This window comes from Pempheris klunzingeri, chromosome 3, assembly GCF_042242105.1.
Source record: "Pempheris klunzingeri isolate RE-2024b chromosome 3, fPemKlu1.hap1, whole genome shotgun sequence".
NCBI lineage: Eukaryota > Metazoa > Chordata > Actinopteri > Acropomatiformes > Pempheridae > Pempheris > Pempheris klunzingeri.
The window spans coordinates 320,793-338,427 of record NC_092014.1 but is presented as its reverse complement, the minus strand read 5'-3'; the positions used below and the strand labels follow the sequence as shown (position 1 = coordinate 338,427).

General features: G+C 46.9%; 1 protein-coding gene across 1 annotated transcript in view; it reads left to right on the top strand.

The window, feature by feature from the left end:
* The window catches only part of LOC139225653 (echinoderm microtubule-associated protein-like 6), a 30,796-nt gene that overhangs the window by 8,694 nt on the left and 4,467 nt on the right, over nt 1-17,635 (top strand). The window contains 24 exon segments of the mRNA XM_070856454.1: nt 85-191; nt 334-434; nt 830-1,016; nt 1,096-1,201; nt 1,347-1,440; nt 1,774-1,874; nt 2,584-2,786; nt 3,800-3,911; nt 5,224-5,351; nt 6,257-6,398; nt 6,499-6,651; nt 6,735-6,866; nt 6,993-7,081; nt 7,158-7,325; nt 7,828-8,029; nt 8,141-8,278; nt 8,281-8,426; nt 11,571-11,700; nt 11,788-11,886; nt 12,541-12,561; nt 12,687-12,701; nt 15,755-15,928; nt 16,777-16,985; nt 17,073-17,230. Of these exon segments, the coding sequence (XP_070712555.1) occupies nt 85-191; nt 334-434; nt 830-1,016; nt 1,096-1,201; nt 1,347-1,440; nt 1,774-1,874; nt 2,584-2,786; nt 3,800-3,911; nt 5,224-5,351; nt 6,257-6,398; nt 6,499-6,651; nt 6,735-6,866; nt 6,993-7,081; nt 7,158-7,325; nt 7,828-8,029; nt 8,141-8,278; nt 8,281-8,426; nt 11,571-11,700; nt 11,788-11,886; nt 12,541-12,561; nt 12,687-12,701; nt 15,755-15,928; nt 16,777-16,985; nt 17,073-17,230 (3,115 nt within the window).

The following is a 17,635-nucleotide window of genomic DNA, read 5'->3' as shown; positions in this document are numbered from 1 at the left end:
AATTTGTCAACTTCACTTGTCCTCTGATTAACCTTGAAACCAGCGTGTTGTTAATAAAGTTTTGTTCCTGGCTGGTGTCCTCAGAGGGTTACGCCGACTCCAACAGTGGAGAGTCGGACTCGGACGTGTCGGACGTCCCTGAACTCGACTCAGACATCGAACAGGAAGCTCAGACCAACTACGAGCGTCAGGTGACCAGGAAACATACGTGCTGTAAATGACCTGTCTGTCTGTCTCACCTGTCACACTCACCTGTCTGTCTCACCTGTCACACTCACCTCTCTGTCTCACCTGTCACATTCACCTGTCTGTCTCACCTGTCTCTGTCTGCAGGTGTATAAGGAGGACCTGCCTCAGCTGAGGAAGAAGCTGATTGGTTCCCTTAAGCGTCAGAACGCTCCGGAGGAGGGGCTTCGTCTGCAGTTTGTTCACGGGTAAAAAAAAAACAAAACACCGCCAGCGACAAACCAATCAGGTCCCTCACAGAATGTAAACAATACAGCTCGTGTATCAATCAACCAATCAGTCAGTCATTTCCATAAAGAGCAGCTCAGAACAAACTCTTTCATTCAGAGACCAAAGATTCAGGAATTCATCAGGAAGGATTCAAGAATCCCCACAGAGCAGCTCAGAGATTAGATTGATTGATAGGTTGATTGATAGGTTGATTGGTTATCATATATATACAGTGTTTGAAATAAATAAATGTTAAACACTAAAACATGTTCTGCACTTCATACAACCAGTTGCCATTTTGTCATGATGTCTAAAAGAGGAGGTCCTGTTTCCTGCTTCCTGCTTCCTGTTTCCTGTTTCCTGTTTCCTGCAGGTACCGGGGCTTCGACTGTCGTAACAACCTGTTCTACAGTCAGACGGGGGAGGTCGTCTACCACGTGGCCGCCGTCGCCGTCGTCTATAACCGGCTGCAGCACAGTCAGAGGTTCTACCTCGGCCACGACGACGACATCCTCAGCCTCGCCGTCCATCCGCTCAAAGACTACGTGGCCTCGGCACAGGTACGCCCCGCCAATCAGAGCGCAGCGGTTGCGATCGGACTGACTGAGAGTGTTTCTGATCGGCTGTCCGTGTGTGCAGGTGGGCAGAGACCCGGCGGTCCACGTCTGGGACATCCAGACTCTGAAGTGTCTGTCGCTGCTGAAGGGACACCACAGCAGAGGAGTGTGTGCCCTGGAGTTCACAGGTATCCCTGAGCCCCCACCTGTAGCGCACAGGTCATCCTCATGTGACTATGACACACTAGATACGGTGTCACTGTGTCTGTAGTGTCTGTGACCCTGAACACAGGGTGAGCCGATCGGTGTGTGTTTGTTCTGTCGTCTCTCCAGCGGACGGGAAGAGTTTGATCTCAGTTGGAATCGATGAATTTCACTCCATCGTCATCTGGGACTGGAAGAAAGGAGAGAGACTGGCCAAGGCCAGGTAACCACACCTGCCCACCACCTGTCAGCTCCACACACAGACAGGAAGTGAGACAGGAAGTGAGAGACGGTCCGACACGTTGCTGGTTTGAGTCTGAACCCGAGATTTGGTGCCGTTAAATGTTTATGTACAGCGAGCGGCGGCCATTATCGCATCCTGCGTGGTCCTGTCAGGGTTCTTGTTGTAGGAGTGAGCCGCCTGCTGTCCGTCATCCCGCTGACCACACAGCTTCATACTAAAGAAACAAAGTGTTGATTTAAAAGTGATTTTATTGATCTGAGAGTTAGGTACTGCCTAACTGACTGACCCTTTAAGCCCCTGTGTGTCCTGTAGGGGTCACAAAGAGAAGATCTTTGTGGTGAAGAGTAACCCGTTCAGGATGGACAAACTGGTCACTGTTGGCATGAAGCACATCAAGTTCTGGCAGCACTCAGGTAAGTTTCCTCTTCACATCCTGTTTACCTGAAACACACCTTCCTCTAATTACTATTACTATTACACTTTTTAGTTGTGAAGCTACGCTAACAGTGTCCCTCTGGTTCCAGGCTCTGTGCTAAGCTAGGCTGAACCCGTCCTGGACCCATCTCACTAAACTACGACATGCCCTTTAAAGGGACAGTCCTGTTATCTGCAGCTCCTTCTCCACAGTCAGCGTGTTACCGACAGTCAGTCCGTATATTAACTGATTTATATTGAATCAGACATCCCGTCCTGACAGGGAAGTGAAGCTGTTATATCGCCACCAGACTCCTTTGACAAAAGCAGTCATTCTACCTCACAGAGCGAGGGGGTTGCTGGTGTAGTTGCTGTGAGTTTAGTGTTATTTCAGAACCAAACTGACCCTTTAGAAACACCAAAGTCTCACAATAACACAGACAAGCTAACGGATGGAGGCAGCAGTCAACCAGCAACCCTTGTGTTCTTCGAGGTAAAATTACTGTTTTTCACAATGGAGTCTGGTGGCTTTACAGAGAGCGTAGAGTGATATAATGGCTTCAGGCTCATATGACCTCATACAACCCCATTTAAAAAAAATCCAGACTAAGTTGTGTTTGACTGTAATGTTTTACTGGTGTCCACCTGCCGCTGGAATAATAATAATCCCCAGTGTTTAATCTGTGTCTGACCTCTCTCCTCCTGCAGGTGGCGGTCTGACGTTCAAACGGGGCATTTTTGGGAACCTGGGGAAGCAGGAGACAATGATGTCGGCGTGTTACGGTCGGTCGGAGGACCTGGTTTTCTCCGGCGCCACCAACGGAGACGTTTACATCTGGAGAGACACGACGCTCATCAAGACCATCAAAGCCCACGACGGCCCCGTGTTCGCCATGTGCTCCCTGGACAAGGTAACACCTGGAACACCTGGAACACCTGGAAACACCTGGGAACACCTGGGACAGCCGCGTCATTCATCATTTATCTGTACCTGTTTATACTTTAACATTTAAAAGGAGGACAAGGAGGCACAAAGTGTCAAATGACGGGGTGTTAGGAAAAGAAAAAAGAGTCATTCACATAAAAAAGCTATTTTCCAAGAAACAAGTCATGGTTGTATAAAGTTTAGTCACAATTAACAAGATAAAATTGACCTATCATGAGAGATTGTGATGTTCAAATCTGGGTTTATAACGTTACAAGAAAAGTTGTAAAATTACAATATTTAGCTAGAATTTTGAGTAAACATTTATAATAATATCCTGAGAAAGTTATCAGGTGAAAAACCCTTAAATTATTTGTAATAATAATGATAATTAATTAGAAAGCTTTAATTAGAGGAAATGATTTTATTTGAGGTGGTTCGGGCATCTGGTCAGGACGCCTCCTGGGCTCCTCCCCTTAGAGGTGGGCAGACCCAGAACCCGCTGGAGGGATTACGTCTCTCGGCTGGCCCGGGAACGCCTCGGGGTCCCTCGGGGGGAGCTGGAGAGCGAAGGGCGTCTGCGGTGCCCTGCTTGACCTGTTGCCACCCGACCTCGGATAAGGGAAAGACGATGGATGGATGCATTTTATTTGATTATGAAATAAATGTGTAATTTTACAAGGGAAATTCCCTCTATTACTGTAATGACATAAAATATAATCATTAGATTTTTATTGTCCAGTATTACAGGGTTATTGTTGAATCCTTATTTAATCTGGAGTTCATGTGTTCTGAGAGTTTAGTTATGTGCAGAGTCACTTTTGACTGAAACTTTTCAGACTTAAAGTAAAATCCGACATTTTCTTCTTCTTTTGGCCCCTCTGGGTCTCCGTAGTTATTACAGTGAACGTCAGAGTGAGTTTCTGGTGATGATGAGACGTGAAGTAAACACACCAGTTTGTTCTGCTCTCTGTGTCCCGTGCTGCGTTCGCTGACCAGGGCTTCGTGACGGGGGGGAAGGACGGCGTGGTGGAGCTCTGGGACGACATGTTTGACAGATGTTTGAAGACGTACGCCATCAAGAGAGCCGCCCTGTCCCCGTCGTCCAAAGGTCGGTCTCCTGTCTCCATGGAGACACTCCTCAGTGAGGATGAGTAGCCAGTGAAGAAGAGTCAGTGATGACTCTTTATGTAGAGTGGGAGGCCACAACGCCCCCCCAGCGTTAACAGGTGTTCTTATTGTGCTGCTGTCACAGAGACATCTTCAGATATTCATCCAGCTGTCAGCTGATCGACTCTTTGACCAGAACAGACTAACTTTAACCAACCGTGCAGGAAAAGAGCCGCCGAGCCGTCTGAGGGTTCCTCCTGTTCAGCAGGAGTTCTTCTTGCTCGTGTGGGGATTCTTGAATCCTTCATTTTGGATTCTTGAGTCGTGTCTCTTCATGAAAGAGTTTGGTCTGAGCTGCTCTGTATGAAAGTTGTCTGGAGATAATGTTTGATATGAATTGGAGCAATATAGATGAAGCCTGATTGACTGAAGTACAATGAATGCTACCTAGCTAACGGCTAACACCGTTCACACTAGTGAAGTGTTGCTGCTTGGCGACGTGACGCACTACAAACAAAGATGAGCTGATCTCGACTTTTTTCTGCGCTCCAGTGACACAGTGAAGCACATGTCACATGTCTGAGCAGCTCCCTGTGATATTAAACTGTTTAATGTACCGACATGAACACCGGCGGCCTGGCAGGGGGGCAGCAGCTACTGCTGGAGGAACGTTCATGTAATGTCACAATGTGATAGTCTTGTGTTCAGCTAGCTGACGCTATGCTAGCTAACGTTAGCTTGTGTCTAAAGCTTCTAAATCATGTTTACAAGCTATTAAAGATAATCGTAACTGGGCTAAGGATCCGCCACAGCTCCTCCTTAGAGCGATAACGTTAACGCAACCTGTGTCGAAGGGTTGTTTTAACCGTCCAACAGCTTCATCCTCCGTCTGCAGCATGTGGCGGGTTATGGATGTCACGCCATGTTCATGGAGCATCACTAAGATACTTTATTGGTCACAAGAGGCATCACTCTGTTTTGTTTTTGTTGGCCGCTCCTGTAAAGGTGCTACAGTTCATTATTTATTATTTTATTATAGATATAATAAAATAATATTATATTAATATAATTTTGGATGCTGTCTGTGCGTCGTCACCACAGACTAAACATAAGAAGCGGGCGAGGTAACCGAGACGTCACCCGGCGGTTTGTAGGCTGCCGTGAAGCTTTGAGCATCTTGATTTTTTTTGTCCAGAAGCGATACAACAGGTGTCCCCTCTGATTGGTTAGGTTTAGACGTGAACCTCTCTGATTGATGAGTAAAGTCGAACTTAGCAGCTGCTCCATCATCTCTCTCCGTACGTATTGATCAGGTCTGCTGCTGGAGGACAACCCGTCGATCAGAGCGATCACTCTGGGTCACGGTCACATCCTGCTGGGAACGAAGAACGGAGAAATCCTGGAGATCGACAAGAGCGGCCCGATGACGCTGCTGGTTCAGGTCAGACAGAAATATTCAGAAATAACCGTAAACTATCACAGACGTGTCATCGTCTCTGGCGAATCAGGGAGTTTGTCACATTGTTGAGGATGGTGTTGTGTTCAGGGTCACATCGTAGCTGTCTGTGTTGTGTTCAGGGTCACATCGTAGCTGTCTGTGTTGTGTTCAGGGTCACATCGTAGCTGTCTGTGTTGTGTTCAGGGTCACATCATAACTGTCTGTGTTGTGTTCAGGGTCACATCATAGCTGTCTGTGTTGTGTTCAGGTTCACATCATAACTGTCTGTGTTGTGTTCAGGGTCACATCATAGCTGTCTGTGTTGTGTTCAGGGTCACATCGTAGCCGTCTGTGTTGTGTTCAGGGTCACATCGTAGCCGTCTGTGTTGTGTTCAGGGTCACATCGTAACTCTCTGTGTTGTGTTCAGGTTCACATCATAACTCTCTGTGTTGTGTTCAGGGTCACATCATAGCTGTCTGTGTTGTGTTCAGGGTCACATCGTAGCCGTCTGTGTTGTGTTCAGGGTCACATCGTAGCCGTCTGTGTTGTGTTCAGGGTCACATCATAACTCTCTGTGTTGTGTTCAGGGTCACATCATAACTCTCTGTGTTGTGTTCAGGGTCACATCGTAGCCGTCTGTGTTGTGTTCAGGGTCACATCATAACTCTCTGTGTTGTGTTCAGGGTCACATCGTAGCTGTCTGTGCTGTGTTCAGGGTCACATCGTAACTCTCTGTGTTGTGTTCAGGGTCACATCATAACTCTCAGTGTTGTGTTCAGGGTCACATCATAACTCTCTGTGTTGTGTTCAGGGTCACATCGGAACTGCCTGTGTTGTGTTCAGGGTCACATCATAACTGCCTGTGTTGTGTTCAGGTTCACATTATAACTGTCTGTGTTGTGTTCAGGGTCACATGGAGGGGGAGGTGTGGGGTTTGGCAGCTCACCCTCTTCTTCCTGTCTGCGCCACCGTCAGCGACGATAAAACTCTGAGGATCTGGGAGCTGTCGGCCAATCACCGCATGGTTGCCGTCCGCAAACTCAAGAAGGGTGAGACAGAGAGAACACTGATATCTTATTCTACACACCACAAAGTGTTTTTCCCTCTGAGTGTGACCTGTGTCTCACCTGTCTGTCACCTCTGCGTCAGGTGGGCGGTGCTGTGCCTTCTCTCCTGACGGTAAAGCTCTGGCGGTCGGCCTAAACGACGGCAGCTTCCTGGTGGTGAACGCCGACACGCTGGAGGACATGGTGACCTTCCACCACCGCAGGGAGCTCATCTCAGACATCCGCTTCTCCCAAGGTACCTGAACTCACCATACAGGTGTGCCTCAGCACGAGGATGGTTGGTCGGTGTGTGATGAGTCATAGCTCCGTGTGTTTCAGACGCGGGGAAGTACCTGGCCGTGGCGTCCCATGATTCCTTTGTGGACATCTACAACGTCCTGACCAGTAAGAGAGTGGGCATCTGTAAAGGAGCCGGCAGCTACATCACACACATCGACTGGGACTCCAGAGGTGAACGCACTCACCTGTCCCGCTGCTACGCTAACACGCTAGCCAGGACATGCTTGGTCCTCAGAGGAGTGTTCATGTGGCGTCGAGTGACAGCTCCTGATTGTCTCCTGGTGTTTCTGCTGACAGGTAAACTGCTGCAGGTGAACACTGGGACTAAAGAGCAGCTGTTCTTCGAGGCTCCTCGAGGACGCAAACAGAACATCAGTGTGGCGGAGGTTCGTCTGGAGCGGCGGTCTTTACGTTCAACAGCGTGTTTCTGCTCGTTTACAGGTTTTATTTGTGTGTTTGTAGTTTGAGAAGCTGGACTGGGCGAGCTGGACGTCCGTTCTGGGTCCCACCTGCGAGGGAATATGGCCGACGCTCAGCTTCGTTAACGCCGCCTCTCTTACCAAAGATCGCAAACTTCTTGCCACCGGAGATGACTTCGGCTTCCTCAAACTGTTCAGCTTCCCGTCCAGGGTGAGAGGCCGTCGCGAGCTCATAGACTGAAAACCAAAGAAAGTTTAATCATATTTTTTAATTCAAGCCTAAAAGTAACTAAACGTCTAAACGGTGTTTCAGACCGTTGACGCCCACCGTGTCGCTGAGCTAACATGCTAACTAGCTATTAGCTTGCTATGCTAGATAGCTTAAACAGAGGTTTAAAGCTGCTGCAGTTTCTTTTCTGTATCTGTTCTTTTTTCCTGTCATGATAAATAAACTACTAATAAGCTAGCTATCCTGCTAACTGTCCCACATCATATTCTGTCAATTAATCCCAGACATTCACTTAGAAGTTGGACAAAAATGTAATTAATTAGAAAAGGAAACGTAAATTGAGACATGAAGTTTGTCCTGAAGATGCTTCTATAAATGATCTGTGCATGTTGTTGGGATGAATATCACAGAGAACTTTAGATTTAAAAGCACGTCAGACGTTCACATGTTTTCTTCTCTGTTCCACCGAACAAACCGACCTCAGGGCCAGTTCGCCAAGTTTAAGAAGTACGTGGGTCACAGCACTAATGTGACGAACGTCCGCTGGTCCAATGACGACGCCGTGCTGCTGTCGGTCGGCGGGGCCGACACGGCGCTGATGATCTGGACCAGAGAGCCGCCGGGTCACAAAGAGAGCAAAGCTGTGGACAGTGAGGAGTCTGACGACGACACCGAGGAGGACGGAGGTGACGGCTGATCGGTTCACCGAACCACTTCAAGGCCTCGACAGAACGTTTGATTTGTGTAGTGAGCCCCTTCAGTCGGTCTGGTGGGTCACAGACTCGTTGTGTTTTCAGGGTACGACAGTGACGTGGCCCGCGAGAAGGTGGTGGACTACGTCACTAAGATCTACTCGGCCAGCATCAGGAACATGTCGGGGACCAGACCTCACCTGCAGCACAGAGAGCTTCCTGTGGAGGAGAGGTACCACCGTCACACAGTCGGTTCACAATGAGCTCGGTGTGTTACTGCTGTTACCTGAACTGTTCCCGAACCCGCTTCAGGCCTCCCGTGAGCCGAGCCGCACCGCTGCCCGACAAGCTGCTGAAGAACAACGTGACCAAGAAGAAGAAGGTGGTGGAGGTCAGTACGAGGCGCCGCCATCAGTCCACTAACCTCACTTTACCCCTCTGCTCTCTAAACGCTACATCCTAAAGCAGAATGAGTGAGAAAAGGCTTCAGACTGGGAGAAACATGGAGGAAATCCAGGAATCAGACATGTTGTTCATCAGAGGAGACTAAAGAAAGACAGAGAACATGTTGATCCAGAACAGGAACACTATAGACCTCCACTACACACTGACACACTGACTAACTAGCACACACACACACACACTATAGACCTCCACTACACACTGACACACTGACTAACTAGCACACACACACACACACTATAGACCTCCACTACACACTGACACACTGACTAACTAGCACACACACACTATAGACCTCCACTACACACTGACACATTGACTAACTAGCACACACACACACACACTATAGACCTCCACTACACACTGACACACTGACTAACTAACACACACACACTATAGACCTCCACTACACACTGACACACTGACTAACTAGCACACACACACACTATAGACCTCCACTACACACTAACACACTGACTAACTAGCACACACACACACTATAGACCTCCACTACACACTGACACACTGACTAACTAGCACACACACACACTATAGACCTCCACTACACACTGACACACTGACTAACTAGCACACACACACACTATAGACCTCCACTACACACTAACACATTGACTAACTAGCACACACACACACTATAGACCTCCACTACACACTGACACACTGACTAACTAGCACACACACACACTATAGACCTCCACTACACACTGACACACTGACTAACTAGCACACACACACACTATAGACCTCCACTACACACTGACACACTGACTAACTAGCACACACACACTATAGACCTCCACTACACACTGACACACTGACTAACTAGCACACACACACTATAGACCTCCACTACACACTAACACATTGACTAACTAGCACACACACACACACTATAGACCTCCACTACACACTAACACACTGACTAACTAGCACACACACACACTATAGACCTCCACTACACACTGACACACTGACTAACTAGCACACACACACTATAGACCTCCACTACACACTAACACATTGACTAACTAGCACACACACACTATAGACCTCCACTACACACTAACACATTGACTAACTAGCACACACACACACACTATAGACCTCCACTACACACTAACACACTGACTAACTAGCACACACACACACTATAGACCTCCACTACACACTAACACACTGACTAACTAGCACACACACACACTATAGACCTCCACTACACACTAACACACTGACTAACTAGCACACACACACTATAGACCTCCACTACACACTAACACACTGACTAACTAGCACACACACACACTATAGACCTCCACTACACACTAACACACTGACTAACTAGCACACACACACTATAGACCTCCACTACACACTAACACACTGACTAACTAGCACACACACACACTATAGACCTCCACTACACACTGACTAACTAGCACACACACACACTATAGACCTCCACTACACACTAACACACTGACTAACTAGCACACACACACACTATAGACCTCCACTACACACTAACACACTGACTAACTAGCACACACACACACTATAGACCTCCACTACACACTGACACACTGACTAACTAGCACACACACACACTATAGACCTCCACTACACACTGACACACTGACTAACTAGCACACACACACACACACTATAGACCTCCACTACACACTAACACACTGACTAACTAGCACACACACACACACTATAGACCTCCACTACACACTAACACACTGACTAACTAGCACACACACACACACACTATAGACCTCCACTACACACTGACACATTGACTAACTAGCACACACACACTATAGACCTCCACTACACACTAACACACTGACTAACTAGCACACACACACACACACACTATAGACCTCCACTACACACTGACACATTGACTAACTAGCACACACACACTATAGACCTCCACTACACACTAACACACTGACTAACTAGCACACACACACACTATAGACCTCCACTACACACTAACACACTGACTAACTAGCACACACACACTATAGACCTCCACTACACACTGACACACTGACTAACTAGCACACACACACTATAGACCTCCACTACACACTAACACATTGACTAACTAGCACACACACACACTATAGACCTCCACTACACACTGACACACTGACTAACACACACACACACACACTATAGACCTCCACTACACACTGACACACTGACTAACTAGCACACACACACACTATAGACCTCCACTACACACTGACACACTGACTAACTAGCACACACACACACACACTATAGACCTCCACTACACACTGACACACTGACTAACTAGCACACACACACACTATAGACCTCCACTACACACTAACACACTGACTAACTAGCACACACACACACTATAGACCTCCACTACACACTAACACACTGACTAACTAGCACACACACACACACACACACACACACACACTATAGACCTCCATTACACACTAACACACTGACTAACTAGCACACACACACTATAGACCTCCACTACACACTAACACACTGACTAACTAGCACACACACACACTATAGACCTCCACTACACACTAACACACTGACTAACTAGCACACACACACACACACACACACACACACTATAGACCTCCACTACACACTAACACACTGACTAACTAGCACACACACACTATAGACCTCCACTACACACTAACACACTGACTAACTAGCACACACACACACTATAGACCTCCACTACACACTAACACACTGACTAACTAGCACACACACACACTATAGACCTCCACTACACACTGACACACTGACTAACACACACACACTATAGACCTCCACTACACACTAACACACTGACTAACTAGCACACACACACACTATAGACCTCCACTACACACTAACACACTGACTAACTAGTTATTTAACCCCTTGGTGACCAGCTGGCTGATCTGGTTGGTGCCAGTGGATGCTGAGGGGGGGGGCGCTGGTTCACCATCACACACACCCCTTCACTCTGCCCCCCCCCCCGCTGTGTTTGCAGGAGCTGGTGTTGGAGCACGTCTTCGGCTACAGAGGCTTCGACTGTCGTAATAACCTGCATTACCTCAACGACGGCGCCGACATCATCTTCCACACCGCGGCCGCCGTGGTCATCCAGAACCTGTCCTGTGGTCAGTGCAGCTCTGAGAGCCTCATCTTCTTCTCTACATGTTGTTGTTGTTGGTGATGACACCGCTTCCCGCTTCCTGTCCTGACAGGAACCCAGAGTTTCTACCTGGAACACACAGACGACATCCTCTGTCTGACCGTCAACCAGCACCCAAAATACCAAAACATCATCGCTACTGGACAGATTGGTGAGTCTCACCAGCTGCCACACACCTGTCTCAGCTCACATGTTAAAGTTCCGCCTCTAAATGACCCAAAACGACAATCAGAAAGAGGACAATGAGCACGGAGACATAAAACAACCACACAAGCTCAAACACAAGGTGACCTGACTACAAAAACAATCAAAACACATACAAAGAGACATAAAACTACAGAGAGACTCTGAAGAAATCAGTCTGTGGCTCTTGCTCTTATTTTGGAGGGGGGGGTCCCAACATGCCGGTGCCCAGGGGTTCACATCCATGTTTTCTTCACTGTTACCATCTGCGCTGGGACAGCTAACATGCTAACATGCTAACCCTCAGCTTTATGCTCAGTTTCTCTCCGTTCGATTCTGATTGGACAAAGACGGATTTGATGGTTCTCTTAGTGGTCTGGAGGTAAGAACCGTGCGGAGGATCCTCCGTATCGACCTGCACAGAGAATCAGGTCTTCGTGCTTCTGATAATATTTTACTGGCAGTCCTTCTGTTGTCATTTAGATGATCTGAAAAGCAGCTTTGGTTTGAGAATTTTCAGGATAAAAACTGATTCTCATGCATGACTGGCTGCTTTTTGCCCATTGCACTTCTTTTCTGTTCCCACGGCTTCCTCATTGTCACCGCCTCACCTCATCCCCAGGTGACATCACTGACCTGCCAGGTAAGACCCGCTCAGCTCTCTGCTGTCGCTCATTACTGATCCATTCGCACACACGTGATTGTGTTTACACCCATGTGGAGAACACGGTGTTTAACCTGTTGGTGTCGTTCGCTCTCGGTGTGTAGAGGCTGAAGTGTCGGGTGAGTATCAGCAGTCAGGATCCTGTTCGGGTCTGCCCCCGTTGTTCTGTTCGTAGCTCGACCCCCCCAGCCAACATGTCTACACTAATGTGGGTTCAGATGAAAACACGGCTTCTTCGTTGTGCCGTCCGTTCACACTAAACATGGTTTTGAATGCTACAGCATCCAAATGCAGATGACAGAGGCAGATCTAATGCAGCTCAAGAGCTTAATTACACAGATAAGAGAAGCATTAGGGACTGCCAGAACAGCTGCTCTGAACGCTCTGCTCTGCTCTAATATTGACATACTGAGGGGTGCGTTGGCGTCAGGCGCCAAAGGGTAATGACAGAGCGGCGTGTTTGATGTCCTGAGAACGGGCTTGTACAGAGCTCGGAGGCAGGCGAAGGTCAAAACCGTGAGGGCGGTTCAAAACAGCCAAACAAATCCAAGGGGGTCAGGCATAAGGTCCAAACCAGACAGGGAAGTGATTTCAGATAACAGAGGTCAGAGAGCAAAGATGGGACGCACAGATCCGGTTAGCGGCCCGGTTAGGTATGTGCAGGACTGATGAGGGAAGAGAAGCAGGTGAGGGTGGTGCTAAGGAGTCATTTTAAAAAACAACTTGATGTCCATTTACTAGCTTTTTTGGAGCTATCAACATTTGTCTCACTCTCCTTCATTGGAAGGAGCGCTGAGTTATCTTGGGAGATGTAGTTGAAAGCTCTGGAACAAGCTAGTAATTGGACACTGAGTTAATATAATTTTGTGTAGCTGCTGCTCTGAAGGTCAGGAATACCAGCCACCAAGCAGATCTTTCTGTTTTCCGTGTGTGAACACAGGACGTAGAAAAGTCTTAAAAACCCTTTTCTTAAACAGTGTTTTCAACTTTCTCCATATTAGTGTGAGCATGGCCGTAGAGAAACTAAAGCAAGCCGGACTAAGAGCGAAGCCTTGCTTAGCGCCTCTTATCAGCATGTTAAAGTAGCCGAGCTAGCCCGGCCCTGTATGTGTGTCTGTGCTGTTGGTGGTCAGACTGTGATCCAGAGGTCGGACCCGGACCTGTCCTGTTGATGTAGAGGACACCAGGGCATGAACGCCAGGCATGACCGCTCTTTATCTGCTCGACAGAATGCATCAGTCCTCTTCTATCCACTCTGTGGTCACGATCACATGGGACTTAATCACACTTTGGTCCAATGCAAATTTACTGTGGATGTTCATAGTCCTCAGAGAACGAATCCTAATGATGTGTTATTCAGACAGTTCATTGAAAACAAAAACTTTACACCAAATACTTAAGGGAAAAACCAAATATACAATGAAACAATGAAAATGAAGAGACTTCAAAGCATTTGTAGCATTTGCTCTTTCAGAGTGGATTTAAAAGTAGTGGCAGTAAACTGCTCCAGGAGCTGCTGTCACATTGTTTATTTAGTTATTGTCCTTTCACATTCAGACAAACAGACAGACGAGCATACAGACAGACAGACGAGCATACAGACAGACAGACATTTAAAGACAATTTAAACCTAATTAATCACATAAAACAGGTTGAACACAATTAAAAGATAAGGTGAATCTTAAAAGCATCAAAAGACTCAACAGAAACAAGTTTAAACCCAATTATGTAACAGGTGACACGTACCTCGTATCATGAGGACATAGATGTACAGTACCTCGGTCCTGTAGGAACCACAGAGAAGATGTGATTGGACTTGACTGAGAACGTGGAACTCTAAGGAGTAACTGATCAGATTAATCAGATGGATGTCGAATAGGGATGAACAAAATCTGAGATTTAAGAACGCATTTAAAAACAAATAAAAGACTCCTACAATCATTTCAGTCAAGTCCTAAAAAACTACTAAGAACAACAGCGATTTTGACCTTGTCAAATTTTAATATAATAATAATTTTAATAAGTTTCTCACAGTTTTGGGACCAACCAAGAAAACGGGTTGAACCAAAATTGTTTGGCAGATTTTGACGCCCTTGAAACAACCTAAAAGAGATTCAAGACAATGAACGTCACCTGGATTTAACAAGTACAGCTGTGTGTCATCAGCGTAGAAATGTTGTGGGATGTTGTATTTTCTAAAAAGAGACCCAAGAGGAAACAATTAGAGTGCAAATACAGAAAGGAGTCTTTGGGTATCAATTACAGCTGCAACTTTCAAACTTTGTGGCCTGTGATCTGATCTGATTTGATTTGTTTAAGATGATTCAACATATCATCCCAAAAAACAACTCGTCTTAATTTACTTAATCTAAATTGACTTAATTGACTTTGGATGTCAGAAGAAAGGAGTCCTATGTGATCGTGGTCGAAGGTGTTACTAGTGTTTGCTGTAAATGTGTGGATGGAGTTAAAAAGGAGGAGTTTGGATTCTCCCAACTCTGAACTCACTTATGGGTTCTGCTGTGTTGGTTCGGCACGTCAGCACCAGTTCCCTCCGACTCCTGAACAATATCGAAGTCCTGAATGATCGTAATCACTTGTGCCCTTCCTGCCTCTCAACTCTTGAATCTTGGCCTGTTCTCCTTGATACTCAACTACGTCACTCCTCACTCCTTTGGTTCCTTCCATTTTTTTTTGGTAGTTCGTTGGTTCCTCACCTCCTCAGTTGTTTTGTTTCCTCCATTTTGTGGCTCTTTGGTTCTTTAGTTGTCTGGTTCCTTGGTCCATCAAATCATTGATTCCATTATTCTGTGTTTCCATTTTTCTGCTGTTCCTGTCTTTGTTGGTTCCCTGGCCCCTTACTACCATAGCCCCTTGATTACTTAGGTTCCCCAGGTTCTACGCTGCTTGTGACCTTGGTTCCTTGACCCTTTGGTTCATTAAAGCCCTGCATTGTATGTTCCACAGTTCCTGGCAACCTCTGCTCCTTGATACTGTGCATCCTAGGTTCCTTGTTTCTGGTGCTATCTTAATGATGATGCTATGGTTCTTAGGTTCCTCAGTGCTGTGGTTCAAGAGCTACCTCTGGTCCACAGTCCTTTGGATCCTGAGGTCCTGGGTCACTTGATGCCTTGGTTCTGTGGCTCCTACGTTATCTGGTCTCTTCTCACAGGCCTTGCTCCATCCATCCATGTGTGGGACGCCATGACCAAGCAGACGCTGTCCATCCTTCGCTGTTCCCACGCTAAAGGCGTCGGATACGTAAACTTCAGTGCCACAGGGAAGCTGCTGCTGTCTGTGGGAGTGGAGCCCGAACACACCATCACAGTATGGAGGTGGCAGGAAGGTACAGAGGCTCACCTCATATTCTCAAATGTATTAAAACATTCGATTATTTAAAGCAAGCTAGATTATAAATGACTCCCACAAAACTAAATAACAAGAGATGGTAGATGCAGTCTTGAATTCCCTAAACAGTAGAATCATTTTAGATTTTAGGAATGATAACAGGCGAGAAGTGTGAATAGAGGATCTGAGGAAAAAGGATAAAAGAGATAAAAGATAGAATATCATAGATCACATTCATACTCCAGACTGTTGGTATGCAGCATTTCTGTTCGATTCCTTCCCTCACCAGAGCTAACCAGTTTATTTAATGATCTTAAATGTTGATTTAATGATGCGTAACCAGTTGTTATCATCGTGGTGTAACTTAGGCTGTTTTCTACCAGAATGCCTGTAAAGAGGGAGAAAACACCCCGACGTCATATCAGTGTTGGTAGAAAACGGCTTAACGTTATGGTACGATGATAGCAACCGTTTACTCATTCAAAGTACGTATGGAGAATAATCATTTGGTGGTAAATGCTCTGCGACAGTTTTATCTGATCTGATATCATGTGTGATTGCATTCTACTAATAAACATGCCAAAAATAATACAGGTGCTATTTGGTTTATTGGCTCTAAACTTCTGTTATAGATTAGTCAGACTGGCGACAGTGGCTAAGTTCTACATTATGAACTAAACTTTTATTTACGGCGCTTCGGTGTGGCGGTCTGACACTGGCTGTACGTCGTCCGTAAAGCTCGCCAATGTCAGACATTTGTTGACTGAGTTCTTATTTCTAATTAAAATGACGTGATTGCTGCAGCGAAGCATCCACTTGGAAAGTGACCTTTGACCTCTTTGCCAGGCACCAAGGTGACCAGTAAAGGAGGTCACGCCGAGCGGATCTTCGTGGTGGAGTTCAGACCGGACTCTGACACCCAGTTTGTGTCGGTGGGAATCAAACACATCAAGTTCTGGACTCTGGTCGGAGGTTCGCTCGTGTACAAGAAGGGAGTGATCGGCTCGGTGGAGGACGGCCGCATGCAGACGATGCTGTCCGTTGCCTTTGGTGCTGTAAGACCGAAACTCTAAAAATCAATTCTATAAATCTGTAGTTTTTTATTTGTGAATTTGCGGTAAGTCAGTGTTTGTTTCCTCCAGAACAACCTGACGTTCACCGGCGCTATAAACGGAGACGTGTACGTGTGGAGGGAGCACTTCCTGGTACGAGTGGTGGCGAAGGCGCACAGCGGTCCGGTCTTCACCATGTACACCACCCTGAGGGACGGACTCATCGTCACTGGGGGGAAAGAACGGCCGTGAGTCCCCAAACATCAACTGCTACGGTCTGAGAAACTATTCACGAGGCTGGCCAGCGACCAGTGATGGAGAGACTCCATCCAGTTGCAGTAGCAACTAGAAAGCTAGCTTTAGCTAACACGATGAATCAAAGGCAGTGGCTGACAGCAGGTCCGAGGACAGAATTAGGTTTCTATTGTTCGAGAGCCTTTAGCATCTCTGAGTCATGGTCCAGCTGTACAGATGTTTTGTACCATACCGTTCCAGACACTTTTGTCCCAGTGTCGACCCCCGCCTCCGGGAGGCCTCTGATCATCTTGAACCGTAGAGGTTCAAGAGCTTCAGCGGGGGGGGTCAGCTGACCAAGCACCCGGTTTAGGTCATGTGATTCTTCACTAGCTCATCACAGTTTTATTGTGGGTGTT